The sequence below is a fragment of the Salmo salar genome, chromosome 19 (genome assembly GCF_965601325.2).
Source record: "Salmo salar chromosome 19, fSalSal1, whole genome shotgun sequence".
NCBI classification, from domain to species: domain Eukaryota; kingdom Metazoa; phylum Chordata; class Actinopteri; order Salmoniformes; family Salmonidae; genus Salmo; species Salmo salar.
This window is the reverse complement of record NC_138309.1, coordinates 38,234,665-38,260,403: the sequence shown is the minus strand read 5'-3', so window position 1 is coordinate 38,260,403 and position 25,739 is coordinate 38,234,665. Positions and strand designations below refer to the sequence as shown.

General features: G+C 43.4%; 1 protein-coding gene across 5 annotated transcripts in view; it reads left to right on the top strand.

The window, feature by feature from the left end:
- vit (vitrin) overlaps nt 1–25,274 on the top strand; it is a 173,363-nt gene extending 148,089 nt beyond the window's left edge. For all 5 annotated transcript variants that reach the window (XM_045702271.2, XM_045702270.2, XM_045702268.2 and 2 more), the window contains 7 exons: nt 188–235; nt 9,881–9,949; nt 10,179–10,326; nt 13,015–13,118; nt 16,884–17,110; nt 17,287–17,800; nt 22,622–25,274. In XM_045702271.2, the coding sequence (XP_045558227.1) occupies nt 188–235; nt 9,881–9,949; nt 10,179–10,326; nt 13,015–13,118; nt 16,884–17,110; nt 17,287–17,800; nt 22,622–22,800 (1,289 nt within the window). In that variant the 3' untranslated portion in view covers nt 22,801–25,274. The remainder of the gene's footprint in view (nt 1–187; nt 236–9,880; nt 9,950–10,178; nt 10,327–13,014; nt 13,119–16,883; nt 17,111–17,286; nt 17,801–22,621) is intronic.
- Nucleotides 25,275–25,739: the final 465 nt, after the last annotated feature.

The window sequence follows — 25,739 nt, the reverse complement described above, 5'->3', positions numbered from 1 at the left end:
AAGCCACACTGTAGACTGCTGCTTTGCCTTTCCATTGTGATAATATGTCATAACAGTCCCAGATATTGTCCTGATTGTTATGAAGTGTTATACACACAGTATATCCTGACAAGGGTGAGTGCTATGCTATGCTATGCTATGCCTTTGACCTTGCTAATGCTCAGCTTGTTTAACACCCTCTACACAGTGGAACCAGTGGACTCCTGGAAACCAGAAGTGAACCCTTTTGATTCAGGTGAGATAATGTAGCACCTCCTAGCTTAAAAAAACAGCATAGACCAGCATACATTTCAAGCTGGTCCGTGCTGGTCAGAAGCTGGTCAACTTTATCTGATCAGCATGGTATAACTGGTAATGTTGGCCGACCAGCATGGTCTAGCTGGTTCTGCTAGACTAGCCTTCGTTGTGTTTTCACTGGTAACCAGTAGTGATGTTACATTTAATACCGGAGTTCCGAGGCGGTGAAATCACTACGCAGGTAACTTCGAAGCAGTGTGCCAATGCGTCTATTACTTTATCAGAAGTACGTCATCAATGATGCCTAAAGCTTAGTTTGATCACATGCTTTTTCAAACCGTGTGTTGCAAAATGCAATATCCCACTGATTTCTCCATGGTTCCGATGCCTTCTTCAATTCCAAGCTGCTTTCAAACACCAACTTAGAAATATGGTTTGGATTTTGTACAAAAAAAAGTTTGACCTGACTAGTAGTTTACCTGGCTAGTAGTTTACCTGACTAGTAGTTTAGCCTGGCTAGTAGTTTACCTGACTGGTAGTTTTACCTGACTAGTAGTTTACCTGACTAGTAGTTTTACCTGACTAGTAGTTTACCTGACTAGTAGTTTTACCTGACTAGTAGTTTAGCAGGCAGAGTAGGGGATTATAGATCACGTAGTGATGTAAAGGTATGACCTCGAATCCTGTAGAAGGATTAACTATTTAGAAAATAGTTTTATGTAAAACCACACTTTCTACACTGTTGTTCAAATCATTTGTTTAATGTAGTATAGTTTAAGCTTCTATTTTAAGCATCCTAAATAATCATTTACGTCATTTAGCAGATGCTGATATCCAGTGGAACAACCACTTTACAATAGTACATCTATATCTTTTCTGGGGGGGAGGGTGGGGGGGGGGGTTAGAAGGATTACTTAATCCTATCCCAGGTATTCCTTAAAGAGGTGGGGTTTCAGGTGTCTCCGGAAGGTGGTGATTGACTCCGCTGTCCTGGCGTCGTGAGGGAGCTTGTTCCACCATTGGGGTGCCAGAGCAGTGAACAGTTTTGACTGGGCTGAGCGGGAATTGTGCTTCCGCAGAGGTAGGGAGGCGAGCAGGCCAGAGGTGGATGAACGCAGTGCCCTTCTTTGGGTGTAGGGACTGATCAGAGCCTGAAGGTACGGAGGTGCCGTTCCCCTCACAGCTCCGTAGGCAAGCACCATGGTCTTGTAGCAGATGCGAACTTCAACTGGAAGCCAGTGGAGTGTGCGGAGGAGCGGGGTGACGCGAGAGAACTTGGGAAGATTGAACACCAGACGGGCTGCGGCGTTCTGGATGAGTTGTAGGGGTTTGATGGCACAGGCAGGGAGCCCAGCCAACAGCGAGTTGCAGTAATCCAGACGGGAGATGACAAGTGCCTGGATTAGGACCTGCGCCGCTTCCTGTGTGAGGCAGGGTCGTACTCTGCGAATGTTGTAGAGCATGAACCTACAGGATCGGGTCACCGCCTTGATGTTAGCGGAGAACGACAAGGTGTTGTCCAGGGTCACGCCAAGGCTCTTAGCACTCTGGGAGTAGGACACAATGGAGTTGTCAACCGTGATGGCGAGATCATGGAACAGGCAGTCCTTCCCCGGGAGGAAGAGCAGCTCCGTCTTGCCGAGGTTCAGCTTGAGGTGGTGATCCGTCATCCACACTGATAATACTGCCAGACATACAGAGATGCGATTCGCCACCTGGTTATCAGAAGGGGGAAAGGAGAAGATTAATTGTGTGTCGTCTGCGTAGCAATGATAGGAGAGACCATGTTAGGATATGACAGAGCCAAGTCACTTGGTGTATAGCGAGAATAGGAGAGGGCCTAGAACTGAGCCCTGGGGGACACCAGTGGTGAGAGCACGTGGTGCGGAGACGGATTCTCGTCATGCCACCTGGTAGGAGCGACCTGTCAGGTAGGACGCAATCCAAGAGTGAGCCGCACCGGAGATGCCCAACTCGGAGAGGGTGGAGAGGAGGATCTGATGGTTCACAGTATCAAAGGCAGCAGATAGGTCTAGAAGGATGAGAGCAGAGGAGAGAGAGTTAGCTTTAGCAGTGTGGAGAGCCTCAGTGACACAGAGAAGAGCAGTCTCAGTTGAATGATCAGTCTTGAAACCTGACTGATTTGGATCAAGAAGGTCATTCTGAGAGAGATAGCAAGAGAGCTGGCCAAGGACGGCACGCTCAAGAGTTTTCGAGAGGAAAGAAAGAAGGGATACTGGTCTGTAGTTGTTGACATCGGAGGGATCGAGTGTAGGTTTTTTGAGAAGGGGTGCAACTCTCGCTCTCTTGAAGACGGAAGGGACGTAGCCAGCGGTCAAGGATGAGTTGATGAGCGAGGTGAGGTAAGGGAAAAGGTCTCCGGAAATGGTCTGGAGAAGAGAGGAGGGGATAGGGTCAAGCGGGCAGGTTGTTGGGCGGCCGGCCATCACAAGTCGCAAGATTTCATCTGGAGAGAGAGGGGAGAAAGAGGCCAAAGCATAGGGTAGGGCAATGTGAGCAGGACCAGCGGTGTCGTTTGACTTAACAAACGAGGATCGGATATCGTCAACCTTCTTTTCAAAATGGTTGACAAAGTCGTCCGCAGAGAGGGAGGAGGGGGGGAGGATTCAGGAGGGAGGAGAAGGTGGCAAAGAGCTTCCTAGGGTTAGAGGCAGATGCTTGGAATTTAGAGTGGTAGAAAGTGGCTTTAGCAGCAGAAACAGAGGAAGAAAATGTGGAGAGGAGGGAGTGAAAAGATGCCAGGTCCGCAGGGAGGCTAGTTTTCCTCCATTTCCGCTCGGCTGCCCGGAGCCCTGTTCTGTGAGCTCGCAATGAGTCGTCAAGCCACGGAGCAGGAGGGGAGGACCGAGCCGGCCGGGAGGATAGGGGACATAGAGAGTCAAAGGATGCAGAAAGGGAGGAGAGGAGGGTTGAAGAGGCAGAATCAGGAGATTGGTTGGAGGATTGAGCAGAGGGAAGAGATGATAGGATGGAAGAGGAGAGAGTAGCAGGAGAGAGAGAGCGAAGGTTGCGACGGCGCAATACCATCTGAGTAGGGGCAGAGTGAGTAGTGTTGGAGGAGAGCGAGAGGGAAAAGGATACAAGGTAGTGGTCGGAGACTTGGAGGGGAGTTGCAGTGAGATTGGTAGAAGAACAGCATCTTGTAAAGATGAGGTCAAGCGTATTGCCTGCCCTGTGAGTAGGGGGGGGCGGTGAGAGGGTGAGGCCAAAAGAGGAGAGGAGTGGAAAGAAGGAGGCAGAGAGAAATGAGTCAAAGGTAGACATCGTGAGGGGTGAGCCATCCTCAGGAAAGGAACTTATCAAGGTGTCAAGCTCATTGATGAACTCTCCAAGGGAACCTGGAGGGCGATAAATGATAAGGATGTTAAGCTTGAATGGGCTAGTGATTGTGACAGCATGGAATTCAAAGGAGGAGATAGACAGATGGGTCAGGAGAGAAAGAGAGAATGTCCACTTGGGAGAGATGAGGATTCCAGTCCCGCTGACCAGATGCTCTCGGGGTATGCGAGAACACGTGGTCAGACGAGGAGAGAGCAGTAGGAGTAGCAGTGTTTTCTGTGGTAATCCATGTTTCCGTCAGCGCCAAGAAGTCGAGGGACTGGAGGGTAGCATAGGCTGAGATGAACTCTGCCTTGTTGGCCGCAGACCGGCAGTTCCAGAGGCTGCCGGAGACCTGGAACTCCACGTGGGTCGTGCGCGCTGGGACCACCAGGTTAGAGTGGCAGCGGCCATGCGGTTTGAAGCATTTGTGTGGCCTGTGCAGAGAGGAGAGAACAGGGATAGACAGACACATAGTTGACAGGCTACAGGAGAGGCTACGCTAATGCAAAGGAGATTGGAAAGAAAATTAACTCAATAACTGGGGAAGCTAGAGAGCATTCGCTGAAACACTCAAATATAACTATTCCAACTTCCACTTAGAAATTATAATTGATGTAAACTACAGTGGTTCAATGTTTCCAGGAATAGGCTCAAACTTAGTTTATTCAGCTAGATAACTTGGTACAGTATTCTTCCATGAAACCCACCCAGTGCACCGTGTCTTATGACGCCGTAGCTAACTACTAATCTAATTCCATAGATAGTTTTTTTCTGTTTTTTTTTAAGTAAACTTGAAGGCAACAAGTGTCACCATGATGTAAGATGGCGAAGCTGGTATTCTGAATGATTATAGGCTACTAAAGCCAGCAACTTCCCGCTGCACCACAAAGTGCATCACAAAGCCTCAGTGTCACATCACTAGTGAGCAGCCATTCGTTGTGTTTTCGCTAGTGATGTTACGTTTGATACCAGAGCTCCAAGTCATACATCGATATTGCTAAGCTGTTTATTTCGAAGCAGTGTGCTTTTCTCAATTATTTTGTCCAGCAGGTGCCACTAGTGTAGAACGTGTTGATCAAAGCCTCAATTAGTGAACCTATATTCAACACAATATGCTCAATGCTTCATGAAGCTTTTTTTCCCCCATCACTAGTTTTCGCTGGTGACCAGCCTTCGTTGTGTTTTCGCTGGTGACCAGCCTTCATTGTGTTTTCGCTGGTGACCAGCCTTCGTTGTGTTTTCGCTGATGACCAGCCTTCATTGTGTTTTCGCTGGTGACCAGCCTTCGTTGTGTTTTCGCTGGTGACCAGCCTTCGTTGTGTTTCGGACACTGGTGACCAGCATAAGCTAGAGCAAAACCAGCATCAAGTCACATTATGCTGGTTTGTAAAGTGACATTTAACTCCAATTAGGATCCAGCCTGGGTAGATTCCCTCAATCTACATTCAGAATGACTGCCAGGGTTAAAAGATGAATAAATGAGCCTACCTAAACCATCTAAACTGAAACATCTCAGCACCATGTGCAATAAATCCAACTAACAGATTGGATTATTTTAACAAAATGTATGTTATTTATCTTTGTTTAGCTTTAATCAATCAATGTACATTGATGTAGTTCTGTCCTTGAGCTGTTCTTGTCTATTAACGTTCTGTATTATGTCATGTTTCATGTTTTGTGTGGACTCCAGGAAGAGTAGCTGCTGCTTTTGCAACAGCTAATGGGGATCCTAATAAAATACCAAATGCAAAAACACAGACATTGAAACAAACAATTTAAAAAATCTTACTGCAATAGAGCATGCTGGGAAATATGATAATGATGGGTGTGGTTTTGCAGACCAGCAAAATTCTGATTACTTTGGAGTCAACCTCACTTGGGATTTGAGCTCACAACCTCTCAGTTACCAGTGGCATGAATTTCCTGCTATGCCACTGGATCTTTGGGGTATAATACAGATTGTTAAAACATTAGAACCAATAGACATTCTGTCATTTGTTCCTGTCATTAGAAACCTCTCACAAGGAATCCTTGTGGGTTCTTAATTTTGTCCATTTGTGTTCTACATAGAACCCTGTCATGAACCCTCTGGTTACAGAGTTCTGTCATTTGTCCAGATGGGAGAACCTTTTTGGGAGCCACGTCGAACCCTTTGATTTGTCCCTGTAGGATAACCCCTTTGAGTTCCATTTAGAACCCTCTCATGAAGAAACCTCTGGTTCCAGGTAGAACTAAAGCTATATCCGTACCCATTGGATGCAGTGATCACAATATAGTGGCTATATGCAGGAAAGCCAAAGTTCCAACAGCTGGGCCTAAAATAGTATATAAGAGATCATACAAAAGATTTTGCTGTGACTCTTATGTGGATGATGTTAAAAATATTTGTTGGTCTGATGTGATTAATGAGGAGCATCCAGACGCTGCACTTGATGGATTTATGAAATTGCTTCTTCCAATTACTGATAAACATGCACCTGTTAAGAAACTTACCGTTAGAACTGTTAAGGCTTCATAGATTGATGAGGAATTGAAAAACTGTATGGTTGAAAGAGATGGGTCAAAAAGAGTGGCTAATAAATCTGGCTGCACGTCTGACTGGCTGACTTACTGCAAATTGAGAAATGATGTGACTAAACTCAACAAAAAGAAGAAGAAACTGTATTATGAAGCCAAGATCAATGACATAAAGAATGATGGAGAAAAAAATGTAGTACTTTTAATGAAATTATGGGCAGAAAGACAAATTCAACACCATCTTTCATCGAATCTGATGGCAGAAAGCATGGTAAGTTTGAATTTTGTAAAGTTAGTGAGGGAGAGGTGGAAACATTATTGTTATTGATGACAAACAATGACAAACCTCCTGGCATTGACAACTTAGATGGAAAGCTACTGAGGATGGTAGCTGACTCTATAGCCACTCCTATCTGTCATATCTTTAATCTGAGCCTGGAAGGAAGTCTTTGTCTTCAGGCCTGGAGGGAAGTCAAAGTCATTCCGCTACCCAAGAGTGGTAAAGAGGCCTTGACTGGTTCTAACAGCAGACATATCAGCTTGTTGCCAGCTCTTAGCAAACTGTTGGAAAAAATGGTGTTTGACAAAATACAATGCTATTTCTCTGTAAACAAATGAACGACAGACTTTCAGCATGCTTATAGAGAAGGGCACTCAACATGTACTGCACTGACACAAATAACTGATCATTGGTTGAATGAAATTGATCATAAGAAGATTGTGGGAGCTGTATTGTTAGATTTCAGTGCAGCCTTCAATATTAAATGACTGTTGTTGAAAAAACGTATGTGCTATGGCTTTTCAACCTCTGCCATATTGTGGATTCAGAGCTATCTATCTATTAGAACTCAAAGCGTTTTATTTAATGGAAGTGTGACATGTTAAAAAAAACTCATAGCCTGTTATACATTAAAAAGTATTAGTAAGTTCATGTGGTGTACCGCAGGGCAGCTCTCTAGGCCCTCTACTCTTTTCACCAATGACCTGCCACTGGCATTAAACAAAGTGTGTCCATGTATGCTGATGATTCAACCATATACGCATCACCAACCACAGCTAATGGAGTCACTGAAACTCGTAACAAAGAGTTGCAGTCTGTTTTAGAATGGATGGCCAGAAATAAACTGGTCTGTTTAACTTGGGTCAAATGTTTCAGGTAGCCTTCCACAAGCATTCCACAATAGTTTGGGTGAATTTTGGCCCATTCCTCCTGACAAAGCTGGTGTAACTGAATCAGGTTTGTAGGCCTCCTTGATTGCACACATTTTTCAATTCTGCCCACAAATTGTCTATAGGATTGAGGTCAGGGCTTTGTGATGTCCACTCCAATACCTTGACTTTGGCGTCCTTAAGCCATTTTGCCACAACTTTGGAAGTATGCTTGGGGTCATTGTCCATTTGGAAGACCCATTTGTGACCAAGCTTTAACTTCCTGACTGAAGTCTTGAGATGTTGCTTCAATATATCCACATAATTTTCCTTCCCTCATGATGTCATCTATTTTGTGAAGTGCACCACTCCCTCCTACAGCAAAGCACCCCCACAACATGATGCTGTCACCCCCCTGCTTCACGGTTGGGATGGTGTTCTTCAGCTTGCAAGCATCCCCCTTTTTCCTCCAAACATAACAATGGTCATTATGGCCAAACAGTTCTATTTTTGTTTCATCAGACCAGAGGACATTTCTCCAAAAAGTACGATCTTTGTCCCCATGTGCAGTTGCAAACCGTAGTCTGGCTTTTATATGGCGGTTTTGGAGCAGTGGCTTCTTCCTTGCTGAGTGGCCTTTCAGGTTATGTCGATATAGGACTCGTTTTACTGTGGATATAGATACTTTTGTACCTGTATTCCTCCAGCATCTTCACAAGGTCCTTTGCTGTTGTTCTGGGATTGATTTGCACTTTTTGCACCAAAGTACGTTCATCTCTAGGAGACAGAACGTGTCTCCTTCCTGAGCGGTATGACGCCTGCGTGGTCCCATGGTGTTTATACTTGCGTACTATTGTTTGTATAGATGAACGTGGTACCTTCAGGCATTTGGAAATTGCGCCCAAGGATCAACCAGACTTGTGGAGGTCGACAATTCTTTTTTCTGAGGTCTTGGCTGATTTCTTTTGATTTTCCCATGATGTCAAGCAAAGAGGCACTGAGTTTGAAGGTAGGCCTTGAAATACATCCACAGGTACACCTCCAATTGACTCAAATTATGTAAATTAGCCTATCAGAAGCTTCTAAAGCCATGACATAATTTTCTGGAATTTTCCTTGCTGTTTAAAGGCACTGTCAACTTAGTGTATGTAAACTTCTGACTCACTGGAATTGTGATACAGTGAATTATAAGTGAAATAATCTGTCTGTAAACAATTGTTGGAAAAATGACTTGTGTCATGCACAAAGTAGATGTCCTAACTGACTTGCCAAAACTATAGTTTGTTAACAAGAAATGTGTGCAGTGGTTGAAAAACGAGTTTTAATGATTCCAACCTAAGTGTATGTAAACTTCTGACTTCAACGGTAGATTCGATGGTTGTAAAGATGGGGAGAGGTCTAGCCGTAATTAAGAGATGCTCTGCTTTTTTGACACCACACTCCAAAAAGCAAGTTCTGCAGCCTCTAGTTTTGTCTAATCTTGATTATTGTCCAGTCGTGTGGTCCAGTGCTGCAAGGAAATACCTAGTTAAGCTGCGGCTGGCCCAGAACAGAGCGGCACGTCTTGCTCTTCACTGTAATCAGAGGGCTGATATAAATACTATGTATGCCAGTCTCTCCTGCATAAGAGTTGAAGAGATACTGACTGCATCACTTCTTCTTTTTATAAGAAACATTAATGTGTTGAAAATCACAAATTGTTTGCATAGTCAACTTACACACAGCTCTGACACACACACACTTACCCCACCAGACATGCCACCAGGGGTCTTTTCACAGTCCCCAAATCCAGAACAAATTCAAGGATGTATACAGTATTATATAGAGCCGTTATTGCGTGGAACTTCCATCTCATATTGCTAAAATAAACACCAAACCTGGTTTAAAAAAACAGATAAAGCAACACCTCATGACACAACCCTATTTGACCTAGAGAGTTTGTGTGTATGTATTGATATGTACTGTAGGCTACGTGTGCCTTTAAAATATACAGTTTATATGTGTAGTTCTGTCGTTGAGCTGCTCTTGTCTATTAATGTTCTGTATTACATCATGTTTCATGTTTTGTGTGGACCCCAGGAAGAATAGCTGCTGCTAAAATACCCCCCCCCAAAAAAAAAAAATACCCACCATCTTTTCCACCCAACCTGAAACCACCCATGGATCAGCCAAAAGGCTTGATTCCACCCTCTTCAAAAAATCTCACTCTGGACCAAACATATATTTTTCATAACCATGTCCATCAAGGCTCGGACTTCCAACTCCTCACAGCACCTTCTACCCCTTCCATTTCACCTCCAGAACTCTAGCTCTGTTCCAAACTTGACAATAATCTTCCTCTCGCTAGTTATTGCTAGCTCCAACAGATTCAAACTGATAAAGTAGTCCGTTGCATCCAACAACTCAGGCCTGGAAAACGATACCCACTAACCATTTAAAAAGACAGAAACAGATATGGCTCACTGGGACCAGAACTTTAGGTCTCAAATACATAATGGATCCATCCTTAGATGTTATCTTGTAATGTCTCAGTTGGTAAAAGCATGATGACATTATGTCCGTCATCTTCTCTTCTGTCCGTCATCTTCTCTTCTGTCCGTCATCTTCTCTTCTGTCTGTTATCTTCTGTCTTCAGGTTTCAGTGTGAGAGAGCAGGACTCACTACCCCGTGCTGACCCAGAGCCTGTTACTCAGGGAGACCCAAGTATGTTCACACACACACGTACACAGGTTCACCGTAGGACTGGGACTAGGCTGGACAGCTGTTTATTATGTGTTATAACATATAACCCCGATGATATCACATTGATTGATTGATTGATTGATTGTAAGGTAGACATAGCGTGGTTAATGGACGGTAGTTCAAGTATTGGGATATCATATTGATTGATTGATTGATTGATTGATTGATTGATTGATTGATTGATTGGCAGACTGTAAAGTAGACATAGCATGGCTGATGGACGGTAGCTGGAGTATTGGGAAGCGTCGCTTTAAGATCCAGAAGGACTTCCTGGCTGAGGTGGCACAGGTCATCAACGTGGGTGTGGCCGGACCCATGATGGGTGTCATCCAATACGGGTAAGAAACCCCTAAATATATATATGATGAGTACTTATATGAGTACTTAGTCATTTAGCAGACGCTCTTATCCAGAGCGACTTACAGTAGTGAATGCATACATTTCAATTCATTTCATACATTTTTTTTCCCTTACTTGATCCAATATGGGTAAGAAACCCCTAAATATATATATGATCCAATACGGGTAAGTAACCCCTAAATATATATGATCCAATACGGGTAAGAAACCCCTATTTATTATATGATTCAATAAGGGTAAGAAACCCCTAAATATATATGATCCAGTACGGGTAAGAAACCCCTAAATATATATGATCCAGTACGGGTAAGAAACCCCTAAATATATATGATCCAAGACGGGTAAGTAACCCCTAAATATATATGATCCAAGACGGGTAAGTAACCCCTAAATATATATATGATCCAATACGGGTAAGTAACCCCTAAATATATATGATCCAATACGGGTAAGAAACCCCTAAATATATATGATCCAAGACGGGTAAGTAACCCCTAAATATATATATGATCCAATACGGGTAAGTAACCCCTAAATATATATATGATCCAATACAGGTAAGAAACCCCACTGAAAACCTGTGTCTTGAATTTAAGAGGACAAGATTCTGTATGGAGGAACGAGGAGAAAGAGGAGAGGGCAGAAAGAGGAGAGAACAGAAAGAGGAGAGAACAGGGCAGAAAGAGGAGAGGAGAGAACAGAAAGAGGAGAGGAGAGAACAGAAAGAGGAGAGGAGAGAACAGAAAGAGGAGAGGAGAGAAAGAGGAGAGGAGAGAAAGAGGAGAACAGAGAAAGAGGAGAGGGCAGAAAGAGGAGAGAGCAGAAAGAGGAGAGGGCAGAAAGAGGAGAGGAGAGAAAGAGGAGAACAGAGAAAGAGGAGAGGGCAGAAAGAGGAGAGAGCAGAAAGAGGAGAGAACAGAAAGAGGAGAGAACAGAAAAAGGAGAGGAGAGAAAGAGAAAGAGGAGAGGGCAGAAAGAGGAGAGGGCAGAAAGAGGAGAGAACAGGGCAGAAAGAGGAGAGGAGAGAAAGAGGGGAGAACAGAAAGAGGAGAGAACAGAAAAAGGAGAGGAGAGAAAGAGGAGAGGGCAGAAAGAGGAGAGGGCAGAAAGAGGAGAGAACAGAAAGAGGAGAGGGCAGAAAGAGGAGAGAACAGAAAGAGGAGAGGAGAGAAAGAGGAGAGGGCAGAAAGAGGAGAGGGCAGAAAGAGGAGAGAACAGAAAGAGGAGAGGGCAGAAAGAGGAGAGGAGAGGGCAGAAAGAGGAGAGAACAGGGCAGAAAGAAGAGAGGGCAGAAAGAGGAGAGGAGAGGGCAGAAAGAGGAGAGAACAGAAAAAGGAGAGAACAGAAAGAGGAGAGAACAGAAAGAGGAGAGGAGAGAAAGAGGAGAGGGCAGAAAGAGGAGAGGGCAGAAAGAGGAGAGAACAGAAAGAGGAGAGGGCAGAAAGAGGAGAGGAGAGGGCAGAAAGAGGAGAGAACAGGGCAGAAAGAAGAGAGGGCAGAAAGAGGAGAGGAGAGGGCAGAAAGAGGAGAGAACAGGGCAGAAAGAGGAGAGGAGAGAAAGAGGGGAGAACAGAAAGAGGAGAGAACAGAAAAAGGAGAGGAGAGAAAGAGGAGAGGGCAGAAAGAGGAGAGGGCAGAAAGAGGAGAGAACAGAAAGAGGAGAGGGCAGAAAGAGGAGAGGAGAGGGCAGAAAGAGGAGAGAACAGGGCAGAAAGAAGAGAGGGCAGAAAGAGGAGAGGAGAGGGCAGAAAGAGGAGAGAACAGGGCAGAAAGAAGAGAGGAGAGAACAGAAAGAGGAGAGGGCAGAAAGAGGAGAGAAAGAGGAGAGAACCTAAGAGAAGGCCATACCCACTGGGCACACTGATTGAATCAACGTTTCCACATTGAACCAACGTGGAATAGACATTGAATTGACATCTGTGCCCGGTGGGTAGCCACAGGTTCAGTGAGGTTAGATTACCCCATAGACTTAGTCAGGTCCATAATTATTGACACCCTTGATAATAATTATTATTGTGCGCCACCCTACGGGACTACCATTCACGGCCGGATGTATGCATTTTTTTGTGTGGAAAATTATATTTTATAATAATACAATTGCTCAGCGAAATAGATTTTGTTCAACAAGTAATATTTTTTTCCCTTTCTCTAAATTATAAGGGTCAAAATTATTGGCACCCCTGTTTTCAATACTTTTCAATAACTCACATTACAAGGATAATGGCACTGAGCCTTTTTCTAAAATGTTTTATGAGATTGGAGAACACATTGGGAGGGATGTTGTTCCCAGGGGGTATGGCATTCTCTTAGGTTCTCTCTGACTGGAACAAACTGCAAAAATCACTGAAGCTAGAGACTCATATCTCCCTCACTAGCTTTAAGCACCAGCTGTCAGAGCAGCTCACAGATCACTGCACCTGTCCATAGCTCATCTGTAAATAGCCCATCCTACTACTTCATCCCCATTTTTTTAGGTTCTCTCCTCTTTCTGCCCTGTTCTCTCCTCTTTCTGCCCTGTTCTCTCCTCTTTCTGCCCTCTCCTCTTTCTGCCTCAATCTGTTTCTTCTCTTCTCGTCCTTTCTCTCTTTCTCGTTCCTTCTCTCTTTCTCGTTCCTTCCTTTCTCAAATGCATGTTGTTGTTATTGTTATTGTTATTATCGCTACAGAGATGATCCAGTTACAGAGTTCAGTCTGAAGGCCTATACGAACTCCAGAGAGCTGAAACCTGCCGTAGACAAGATCACACAGAAGGGAGGAATGTCCAACGTGGGTGAGTTAGTGAATAAATCAATGAAATAAATACGTAAAAACCTGTATTGTACCAAAATCATAAACAAAAATATATAAAATAGTACACACGGACATAACAATCAATGACAGAAAAACATACAGGTATAAGATATTTAGTTAAGAGCAGAGCCAGCCTTTACAGTGACCTAGCCCAGGGAATCCCCTTCCAACATTGGGGAATATCCCGCGCACCTTGTGCATTCTACTACCTACAACTTTCAAGAGGAAGTTTAAAGCTGGACTGAGTTCCTTAAAAAAAGAAAAAAAGAATGAAAAAATAATAATTGGGAACCACTGACCAAGTCTACACTCTTAGGGAAATAAAAGGTGCTTCCTTCCAGTTCTCTGCTGCCAATGACTGGAACAAACTGCAAAAATCACTGAAGCTAGAGACTCATATCTCCCTCACTAGCTTTAAGCACCAGCTGTCAGAGCAGCTCACAGATCACTGCACCTGTCCATAGCTCATCTGTAAATAGCCCATCCTACTACTTCATCCCCATATTGTTATTTATTTAATTTATTTTGCTGCTTTGCACCCCAGTGTCTCTACTTGCACACATCTTTTGCACATCTATCATTCCAGTGTTTAATTGCTATATTGTAATGATCTCACCACTGTGGCCTATTTATTGCCTTACCTCCCTTATCCTACCTTATTTGCACACACTGTATATAGACTTTATCTACTGTATTATTGACTGAATGTTTGTTTATTCCATGTGTAACTCTGTGTTGTTGTTTGTGTCACACTGCTTTGCTTTATCTTGGCCAGGTCGCAATTGTAAATGAGAACTTGTTCTAAACTAACCTACCTGGTTAAAATAAAGGTGAAATAAATCAAATAAATATCTAAAACCTTAAAGGGTTCTTCGACTGTCCCCATAGGAGAACCCTTTGAGGGGTTCTACATGGAACCCAAAAGGGTTCTACCTGGAACAAAAAAAGGGTTCTACCTGGAACCAAAAACTGTTATCCTATGGGGACAGCCGAAGAACCCTTTTGGAACACTGTTTTCTAGGAGTGTACAGCAAGGCCAGAAGGCACCATGGCCACAAGACCGCACACTTAAGTGCAAAAGTGAAAAGGGACACAATTATCGCTTGTTTCACAAAATCTTTACCATATTTCCACATGCCCGAGAGACTGTAATTAAATCTAAATCCGACCCTAGACACTGTGAGTTAAATAACAGTGTTTAACTCTTGGCCTCCTGACCAAAGGCATTTGGTTCTACCAGCCCTGACTGGCTAGGGGTCAGACTACTGTCAGGAAGTGATGGTTTCCTTTAATTTGATGCCTCATGTGGTCTTTGTGACTCTGCTAAACATTGCAGTTGGATACAAATAGGGTTGTGTGTGTTTACCGAATATAACCTCCCCTCTAATCATTGTGCCAGTTAGCCAATTGTATTTGTCTCCGTTCTCATCAGCAACCTATATCTTCACAATATACCTCACAGATGTTTCTACTCTTCGGTAGTTATGTATCCTTTACTTAACCAGAGAAGTCACATTAAGATGGCCATGTTTTTCACGTGAAACCCCTGGCCAAGAGAGTACAGACCATCAACAATGAGATGCCAGATGATCAACCCGATCTGCTTTCTAAATAGATACTGTAATATCGCATCTTCTCGGTCAACTTACCTGGTTAAATAAGGGTTAAATAAAGAAATAGGCTACTGAAAACTGAGGTGTACCTACCACTTCTTAGATTAGAACACTTAGTGGAAGGCAGTTTAGAACAAAACATTCCATTTTAACGGGCTCCCGTTGTGTGCATGTGTTTACAGAAACGTATTATGTGTTTTATATCTCTGTCTGTATTAAACACCTCTCTGCTGCCCCCTGCTGTACTCTTAGGGAAGGCTCTCTCCTGTATTAAACTACTTCAGCTGTCTGAATGTCTCGGTCTGTCATAACCACCTCTCTGCTGCCCCCTGCTGTACTCCTAGGGAAGGCCCTCTCCTGTAATAACAAACTACGCTATATATACACATAAGTATGTGGCCACCCCTTCAAATTAGTGGATTCGGTAATTTCAGCCACACCCGTTGCTGACAGGTGTATAAAATCGACCACACAGCCAGCCATGCAATCTCCATAAACAAACATTGACAGTAGAATGGCCTTACTGAAGAGCTCAGTGACTTTCAACGTGGCACCGTCATAGGATGCCAACTTTCCAACATGTCAGTTCGTCACATTTCTGCCCTGCTAGAGCTTCCCCGGTCAACTGTAAGTGCTGTTATTGTGGAAATGTCTAGGAGCAACAACGGCTCAGCTGCAAAGTGGTAGGCCACACAAGCTCACAGAACGGGACCGCCGAGCGCTGAAGCACGTAAAAATCATCTGTCCTCGGTTGTAACCCTCACTACAGAGTTCCAAACTGCCTCTGGAAGCAACGTCAGCACAAGAACTGTTCGTCTGGAGCTTCATGAAATGAGTTTCCATGGCCGAGCAGCCGCACACGATCCTAAAATCACCATGCGCAATGCCAAGCGTCGGCTGGAGTGGTGTAAAGCTCGCTGACATTGGACTCTAGAGCAGTGGAAATGCGTTCACTGGAGTGATAAATCACACTTCACCATCTGGCAGTCCGACGGACGAATCTGGGTTTGGCGGATGGCAGGAGAATGCTACCTGCCCCAATGCATAGTGCCAACTGTAACGTTTGGTGGAGGAGGAATAATGGTCTGGGGCTGTTTTTCATGGTTCTGGCCCCTGAGTTCCAGTGAAGGGAAATCTTATCGCTACAGCATACAATGACATTCTAGACAATTCAGGGCTTCCAACTTTGTGGCAACAGTTTGGGGAAGGCCCTTTCCTGTTTCAGCATGACAATGCTCCCGTACACAAAGCGAGCTCCAAACAGAAATGGTTTGTTGAGATCCGTGTGGAAGAACTTGACTGGCCTGCACAGAGCTCTGACCTCAATCCCATCAAACACCTTTGGGAGTGAATTGAAACGCTGACTGCGAGCCAGGCCTAATCACTCAACATCAGTGCCTGACCTCACTAATGCTCTTGTGGCAGAATAGAAGCAAGTCCCAGCAGCATGTTCCAACATCTAGTGGAAAGCTTTCCCAGAATAGTGGAGGCTGTTATAGCAGCAAAGGGAGCATCAACTCCATATTACTGATTTTGGAATGAGATGTTTGACGAGCAGGTGTCCACATACTTTTGATCATTGTAGTGTATTTCAGCTGTCTGTCTGCCTGCTTCTCTGCTGCCCCCTGGTGTTCTCCTAGAGAAGGCCCTCTGCTATAAAAACAAACATTACTTCAGCTGTCTGTCTGCCCGCTTCTCTGCTTCCCCCTGGTGTTCTCCTAGGGAAGGCCCTCTGCTATAAAAACAAACATTTCTTCAGCTGTCTGTCTGCCCGCTTCTCTGCTTCCCCCTGGTGTTCTCCTAGGGAAGGCCCTCTGCTATAAAAACAAACATTACTTCAGCTGTCTGTCTGCCTGCTTCTCTGCTGCCCCCTGGTGTTCTCCTAGGGAAGGCCCTCTGCTATAAAAACAAACATTACTTCAGCTGTCTGTCTGCCCGCTTCTCTGCTTCCCCCTGGTGTTCTCCTAGGGAAGGCCCTCTGCTATAAAAACAAACATTACTTCAGCTGTCTGTCTGCCTGCTTCTCTGCTGCCCCCTGGTGTTCTCCTAGGGAAGGCCCTCTGCTATATCAACAAACATTACTTCAGCTGTTTGTCTGTTAAGTGCTCTGCTGCCCCCTGGTGTTCTCCTAGGGAAGGCCCTCTCCTATATCAACAAACATTACTTCAGCGACGCTAACGGTAACCGGGGCGGAGCGCCCAACGTGGCTGTGGTTCTGGTAGATGGCTGGCCCACCGACAAGGTAGAGGAGGCATCACGCCAGGCCAGAGAGTCTGGCATCAACATCTTCTTTGTGACCATCGAGGGACCCGATGAGTACGAGAAGCAGAATGTGGTAGAGCCGAACTTTGTGGACAAGGTATATAGAGACGATGGTCACTGGGTCACCCCTAGCTATGTTAACACATACAACTGCTTCCAATTCACCCCTTGGCTATGCAACGCGTACATGCGCTTCCAATTCCCTCACAATTTGAGCCCTGTCCCTTCATGAAACCCTGCCCAACCACCTCATCTTCTCTCATCTCTCAACAGGCGGTGTGTCGAACCAACGGTTTCTACTCCCTACCCGTGTCGAGCTGGTTCGCCCTGCGGAAGGCAGTCCAACCCCTTGTCAAGCGAGTGTGTGACACCGACCGTCTCGTCTGCAGCAAGACCTGCCTTAACGCTAATGACATCGCCTTCGTCATCGACGGATCCAGCTCTGTGGGCACCGGGAACTTCCGGACCGTCTTGCAGTTCGTTGCTAACATCACACGGGAGTTTGAGATATCGGACACGGACACACGAGTCGGCGCAGTCCAGTATACGTACGAACAACGGCTGGAGTTTGCCTTCGGGCAACACAACAACAAGGCTGATCTGCTTAATGCCATAAAGAGGATTAATTACTGGAGTGGCGGGACCAGTACTGGAGCGGCTATCACCTACGCAGCAGAGCAGCTGTTCAGCAAGTCCAAACCCAACAAACGCAAGATCATGATCGTTATCACTGACGGGAGGAGCTACGATGATGTCAGAGCTCCAGCGTTGGCCGTCCATCGCCAAGGTGAGGGGTCAGAGGTTAGAGGTTGATTGGTGTGGTCAGAAAATCTGGCCAATGGGGGGGAACGCTCCTCTTTAAGAAAAAGCACCTCTATATGAAGGCATTAAGGTAAAGGTAATTTAGCATCACAATGGTGGATAATTTTGGGACTGCTCTTTTATTATTTCTTCATATGGGAAACTAAATGAAAGCTAAGTTGGTGTGAAACCAAATTGAAATGAAAGCTAAGTTGGTGTGAAACCAAATTGAAACGTAATGAAAGCTAAGTTGGTGTGAAACCAAATTGAAATGTAATGAAAGCTAAGTTGGAGTGGAACCAAATTGAAATGTAATGAAAGCTAAGTTGGTGTGAAACCAAATTGAAATGTAATGAAAGCTAAGTTGGTGTGAAACCAAGATGAAATGTAATGAAAGCTAAGTTGGTGTGAAACCAAGATGAAACGTAATGAAAGCTATGTTGGTGTGAAACCAAATTGAAATGTAATGAAAGCTACGTTGGTGTGAAACCAAATTGAAATGTAATGAAAGCTAAGTTGGAGTGGAACCAAATTGAAATGTATTGAAAGCTAAGTTGGTGTGAAACCAAATTGAAATGTATTGAAAGCTAAGTTGGTGTGAAACCAAGATGAAATGTAATGAAAGCTAAGTTGGTGTGAAACCAAGATGAAATGTAATGAAAGCTATGTTGGTGTGAAACCAAATTGAAATGTAATGATACCTACGTTGGTGTGAAACCAAATTGAAATACAATGAAAGCTAAGTTGGTGTGAAACCAAATTGAAATGCAATGAAAGCTAAGTTGGTGTGAAACCAAATTGAAATGTAATGAAAGCTAAGTTGGTGTGAAACCAAATTGAAATGCAATGAAAGCTAAGTTGGTGTGAAACCAAATTGAAATGTAATGAAAGCTAAGTTGGTGTGAAACCAAATTGAAATGTAATGAAAGCTAAGTTGGTGTGAAACCAAATTGAAATGTAATGAAAGCTAAGTTGGAGTGGAACCAAATTGAAATGTAATGAAATCTAAGTTGGTGTGAAACCAAATTGAAATGTAATGAAAGCTAAGTTGGTGTGAAACCAAGATGAAATGTAATGAAAGCTAAGTTGGTGTGAAACCAAGATGAAACGTAATGAAAGCTATGTTGGTGTGAAACCAAATTGAAATGTAATGAAAGCTACGTTGGTGTGAAACCAAATTGAAATGTAATGAAAGCTAAGTTGGAGTGGAACCAAATTGAAATGTAATGAAAGCTAAGTTGGTGTGAAACCAAAGTGAAATGTAATGAAAGCTAAGTTGGTGTGAAACCAAGATGAAATGTAATGAAAGCTAAGTTGGTGTGAAACCAAGATGAAATGTAATGAAAGCTATGTTGGTGTGAAACCAAATTGAAATGTAATGATAGCTACGTTGGTGTGAAACCAAATTGAAATACAATGAAAGCTAAGTTGGTGTGAAACCAAATTGAAATGCAATGAAAGCTAATTTGGTGTGAAACCAAATTGAAATGTAATGAAAGCTAATTTGGTGTGAAACCAAATTGAAATGTAATGAAAGCTAAGTTGGTGTGAAACCAAATTGAAATGTAATGAAAGCTAAGTTGGTGTGAAACCAAATTGAAATGTAATGAAAGCTAAGTTGGTGTGAAACCAAATTGAAATGTAATGAAAGCTAAGTTGGTGTGAAACCAAATTGAAATGTAATGAAAGCTACATTGGTGTGAAACCAAGTTGAAATGTAATTTCCCTGTGGCTCAGTTGGTAGAGCATGGTGTTTGCAACGCCAGTATGGTGTGGGCAACGCCAGGGTTGTGGGTTCGATTCCCATGGGGGGCCAGTACAAAATGTTTTTATTTAAAAATGCGTGAAATGAAATGTATGCATTCACTACTGTAAGTTGCTCTCGATAAGAGTGTCTGCTATATGACTATTCTGTAAATGTAATGAAAACTATACTGAACAAATGCAACATGAAACAATTCCAAAGAGTTACAACTCATATAAGGAAATCACTCAATTGAAATACATTCATTAGGCCCTAATCTATGGATTTCACATGACTGGGAATACAGTTATACATCTGTTGGTCACAGATACACTATATACAAAAAGGTATGTGGACACCCCATCAAATTAGTGGATTTGGCTATTTCAGCCACACCTGTTGCTGACAGGTGCATTAAATTGAGCACACAGCTGTGCAATCTCCATAGACAAACATTGGCAGTAGAATGGCCTTACTGAAGAGCTTAGTGACTTTCAATGTAGCACTGTCATAGGATGCCACCTTTCCAACAAGTCAGTTTGTCAAATATATGCCCTGCTATAGCTGCCCTCGGCCAACTGTAAGTGCTGTTATTGTGAAGTGGAAACCTCTAGGAGCAACAACGGCTCAGCCGCGAAGTGGTAGGCCACACAAACTCACAGAATGGGACAGCTAAGTGCTGAAGCACCTAGCACATAAAAATCATCTGTCCTCGGTTGTAACACTCACTACCGAGTTAAAAATTGCCTCTGGAAGCAATGTCAGCACAAGAACTGTTCGTCGGAAGCTTCATGAAATGTGTTTCAATGGCAAAGCAGCCACACACAAGCCTAAGATCGCCAAGCGTCGGCTAGAGTGGTGTAACGCCCGCCACCATTAGACTCTGGAGCAGTGGAAATGAGTTTCCTGGAGTGATGAATCACGCTTCACCATCTAGCAGTCCGACGGATGAATCTGGGTTTGGCGGATACCAGGAGAACGCTACCTGCCCCAATGCATAGTGCCAACTGTAAAGTTTGGTGGAGGAGGAATAATGTTCTGGGGCTGTTTTTCATGGTTCGGGCTCCTTAGTTCCAGTGAAGGGAAATCTTAACGCTACATCATACAATGACATTCTAGACGATTCTGTGCTTCCAACTTTGTGGCAACAACTTTCCTATTTCAGCATGGCAATGCCTCCGTGCACAAAGTGAGGTCTATACAGAAATGGTTTGTTGAGATCGGTGTGGAAGAACTTGACTGGCCTGCACAGAGCCCTGACCTCAACCCCATCGAACACCTTCGGGATGAATTGGAACACAGACTGCAAGCCAGGCCTAATCACCCAACATCAGTGCCCAACCTCACGAATGGTCTTGTGGCTAAATGGAAGCAAGTCCCTGCAGCAATGTTCCAACATCTAGTGGAAAGCCTTCCCAGAAGAGTGGAGACTGTTATAGCAAATAAGGGGGGACCAACTCCATATTAATGACCATGATTTTGGAATGAGATGTTTGGCGAGCAGGTGTCCACATATTTTTTTGTCATGTAGTGTATGTGGCTTGTTTCTAAGCTAAGTGAAAATAGGTTTTTAGCAAATTATTTACATAAGTATTCAGACCCTTTGCTATGAGTCTCGAAGTCGAGCTCAAATTGCATCCTGTTAACATTGATCATCCTTCAAGTTTCTACAACTTGATTGGAGTCCACCTGTGGTAAATTCAATTGATTGGACATGATTTGGAAAGGCACACACCTGTCTATATAAGGTCCCACAGTTGACAGTACATGTCAGAGCAAAAGCCAAGCCATGAGGTCAAAGGAATTCTCTGTAGAACTCTGAACTCAGGATTGTGTTGAGGCACAGATCTGGGGAAGGGTACCAAAAAATGTCTGCAGCATTGAAGGTCCCCAAGAATATAGTGGCCTCCATCATTCTTAATAAATGGAAGAAGTTTGGAACCATCAAGACAAGAGAAAAGCCCTGGTCATGGAGGTGACCAAGAACCCGATGGTCTCTCAGACAGAGTTCATCTGTGGAGAAGGGAGAACCTTCTAGAAGGACAACTATCTCTGCAGCACCAATCAAGCCTTTATGGTAGAGTGGCCAGATGGAAGCCACTCCTCAGTAAAATGAGTTTGCTAAAAGGCACCTAAAGGACTCTCAGACCATGAGAAACAAGATTCTCTGGTCTGATGAAGCCAAGATTGAACTCTTTGGCCTGAATGCTAAGCATCACATCAGGAGGAAAACTGGCACCATCCCTACGGTGAAGCATGGTGGTGGCAGCATCATGTTGTGGGGATGTTTTTCAGTTGCAGGGACTGGGAGACTAGTTAGGATCGAGGGAAAGATGAACAGAGAAAAGTACAGAGAGATCCTTGATGAAAACCTGCTCCAGAGCCCTCAGGACCTCCAACTGGGGCGAACGTTCACCTTCCAACAGGACAACGACCCTAAGCACACAGCCAAGACAACGCAGGAGTGGCTTCAGGACAAGTCTCTGAATGTCCTGGCCCAGCCAGAGCCCAGACTTGAAGCCGATCGAACATCTCTGGAGAGACCTGAAAATAGCTGTGCAGCAACGCTACCAATCAAACCTGACAGAGTTTGAGAAGATCTGCAAAGAAGAATGGGAGAAACTCCCCAAATACAGGTATGCCAAGCTTGTAGCATCATACCCAAGAAGACTCAAGGCTGTAATCGCTGCCAAAGGTGCTTCAACAATACTTGTGTAAATGTGATTTCAGTTTTAGATTTTTAATACATTTGCTTTGTCATTATGGTATATTGTGTGCAGATTGATAAGAAAATACAATTTAATCAATTTTAGAATAAGGCTGTAACAAAATGTGGAAACATTCAAGGGGTCTGAATACTTTCTGAATGCACTGTATATATTTTTTTCAAATAACTGGCTTTTTCTGGCTGGCAAAATCTTTACGAACAAATCGGTTAAAAAAAAATGTGCTGCCCTCCATCGAATTCGGAAATCCCGATGTGGCCCACTCCGGGTCTAATCTAACCTAGTTGTTATAGTCTAGTCCAGTCTCTAACGACCCGTCTCTCTTCTCTCTCTCCAGGTGTGATAGCGTACTCCATCGGCATTGCCTGGGCAGCGCAGGACGAGCTGGAATACATCGCCACCGACCCCGACAAGGAGCACTCCTACTTCGTAGATGAGTTTGACAGCCTCTACAAATTCGTCCCCAAGGTGGTCAACAACATCTGTCAGGAGTTCAACTCACAGCCACGCAACTGAGCTGAGCAGGGAGGGCACCTTATTCCCTATATAGTGCACTACTTTTGAACAGGGCCCCTAGGGCCATAGGCCCACCTTGCTTACGTACACCTATACTTATAAATCTGTGCTTACATAAATGAAACAAGGAAGGAAGGATACATTTGTAAAGTTTTGAAACAGGGGCTTAGGGGCTGTAGGGAGGGGGTTAGATATTTTATTAGGATCCCCATAAGCTAATTAGAAGGTCCATATAGTCCTGCACTATCATGGAGACAGGACAGGGTCTCTACAAAATGTATTACCGGGAAGTTACCAAATGAAAAATATGTTGTAATAGTTGGTGCTAAATTGGCAATAGTTTAATTCCCATGGGAGGTTATTGGTTTGAAGCAGAAGGCAGTGGGTATACGAACATTAATAAAATTGGATCACAACGATTAAATTTGGCCATGTGATCTCAACTGTTGTTGTTGTAGTAACAGTCAGGGGGGGGGGGGGGGGGGGGGTTGTTCTCACTCCTAATCATGTAACATAACTGATCAAAAAGTAAAACTACCTGGACGTGGTACTTACCAGGGTTGAGGTCAATTCAAATCTAAAGCCGTCAATTCAGGAAGTAAACTGAAATTCCAATGTAATAATTTTTTTTTTTAAGTGATTTTATTTTCAACTTCTTAATGAACTGAAAAAGGATCAACTATTAATTGGTAAAGTTTAACTTTTAAAATGTTTTTATTTTTTATGTTAAATTCAAATCACTTCCTGAATCGGCTGACTTAAATTTGAATTGAGCCCAACCCTCATGCTAACAGGAAAAACCATAAAGCATGCCTAGACTACTACTTCTGGCTTAACACACCACACAATCTGGTGCTTACAGAGAAACATGGCCTTATGGGACATGGTGCTTACAGAGAAACATAGCCTTATGGGACATGGTGCTTATAGAGAAACATAGCCTTATGGGACATGGTGCTTATAGAGAAACATAGCCTTATGGGACATGGTGCTTACAGAGAAACATAGCCTTATGGGGACATGGTGCTTATAGAGAAACATAGCCTTATGGGACATGGTGCTTACAGAGAAACATAGCCTTATGGGGACATGGTGCTTATAGAGAAACATAGCCTTATGGGACATGGTGTTTATAGAGAAACATAGCCTTATGGGGACATGGTGCTTATAGAGAAACATAGCCTTATGGAACATGGTGTTTATAGAGAAACATAGCCTTATGGGGACATGGTGCTTAGCACTTCCTCTTATGGCCTAATAACACAGTGCAGAAATACAATATGGTGCTTTACAGTAGGGGAGATTGGAAAAGGAATAAGACTGCAATTATCTATGAAGAAGACCGATGGCATCAGACCACATTATGGGAATACCGCCATATCATGGTCTTCTCATAAGAATTTAACCATGTGTTTTTATACTGTGTGGTCTTTCATAGAGGAGAGATTTGATCTTAAGAACATTGTGCAAGTTTTTTTTCCAAAAAAACAGTGTTGTGCCAAGATTGACAATTCATGTTGGTTGTTCTTTTGTTGGCTTTTGTAGTCAGAGTCTGAATGGATGTTATTGATGCATGCTGACATAACTGTGTGTGAAAGCCATAACACTTTTTTTTTAAACTGAAGGGGCCATACTTCTGACTTAGCATGTTAGCGGCTAACAAGCGCGGGTATAAACATGAAGGGGCCATACTTCTGACTTAGCATGTTAATGGCTAACAAGCACAGGTTTAAACCTGAAGGACCCATACTTCTGACTTAGCATGTTAGTGGCTAACAAGCACAGGTTTAAACCTGAAGGTAACATCTTTAGCAGCTTTTCGCATTTCCAATTAGAAAACATGTCTTACTTGGTAACTCTGACTCCGAACAACTGTCTTTTAATCAAAACAAATGAACAGTTCACTCTTTATTTATGGCAAATTAACACATGGTCAAATTAACACATGGTCAAATTAACCCATGGTCAAAGTAACCCATGGTCAAAGTAACACATGGTCAAATTAAAGAATCGCTTCAAGAGGGAGCTGTAGTTTTCCGCCAGCTCTGATACTGTACCTATAAATAGATCAAACTTTAATACTTTTAACCTTAGTGTTCCTCAAACTAAACCAGGGTCGTATTCATTATCACACATCGTAGCAAAAAGACATTTAACAAGGGAAAAATGAAAATTAGTTTCTTATTGGACGGATTCAAGTAGTCCCTCCCTGTTTCAGTCCATTTTCATCCATTGGGTGACTAATGAACACAACCCAGTCCTTCTCCTCCCTCTATTCTTCCAATATAATGTGCTTCCTTCTTGTTCACATGGCTGATATTGGTTTGTTCAGAGTATTTATATACTCTCCCTGTTTTTATTTTTTTATCCTGTTTGTACATATGCATATTAAAAAAGCCTTTTGCTTATCATTTTCAAATACATATTTGATCAATATTTTAATGCGATTTTTAATAAAATTATAATAAAATATATATTGTTGTGTTTGTTCTTCAGTGACAGAAGAGGTAGATGTTAGAGTAGTCGTATACAAAAACTTTAAATCTATATACATTTGTGTGCAGCTATATTAGATTCTAGTACTGTATCATAGTTTTGGCATGGACTGGACAGCTGTCTCTATACCATCGTTCCTGTTCTATACCAAACAACATTACACACACCACTAAGAGAAAAGACTGCAAAATTCTCAAGTATTCCCAGTTGGAAGATTCTGGAAATCATTTAAAAAAAATGTTTAATTTAACTAAGAAAGTCAGTTAAGAACAAATTCTTATTTACAATGACGGCTGACACCGGGCCAAACCCGGACGACACTGGGCCAAATTGTGCGCCGCCCTATGGGACTGCCATTCACGGCCGGGTTGTGATACAGCCTGGATTCTGAACCAGGGTGTCTGTAGTGACGTCTCAAGCACAGATGCTGCACCACTCGGGAG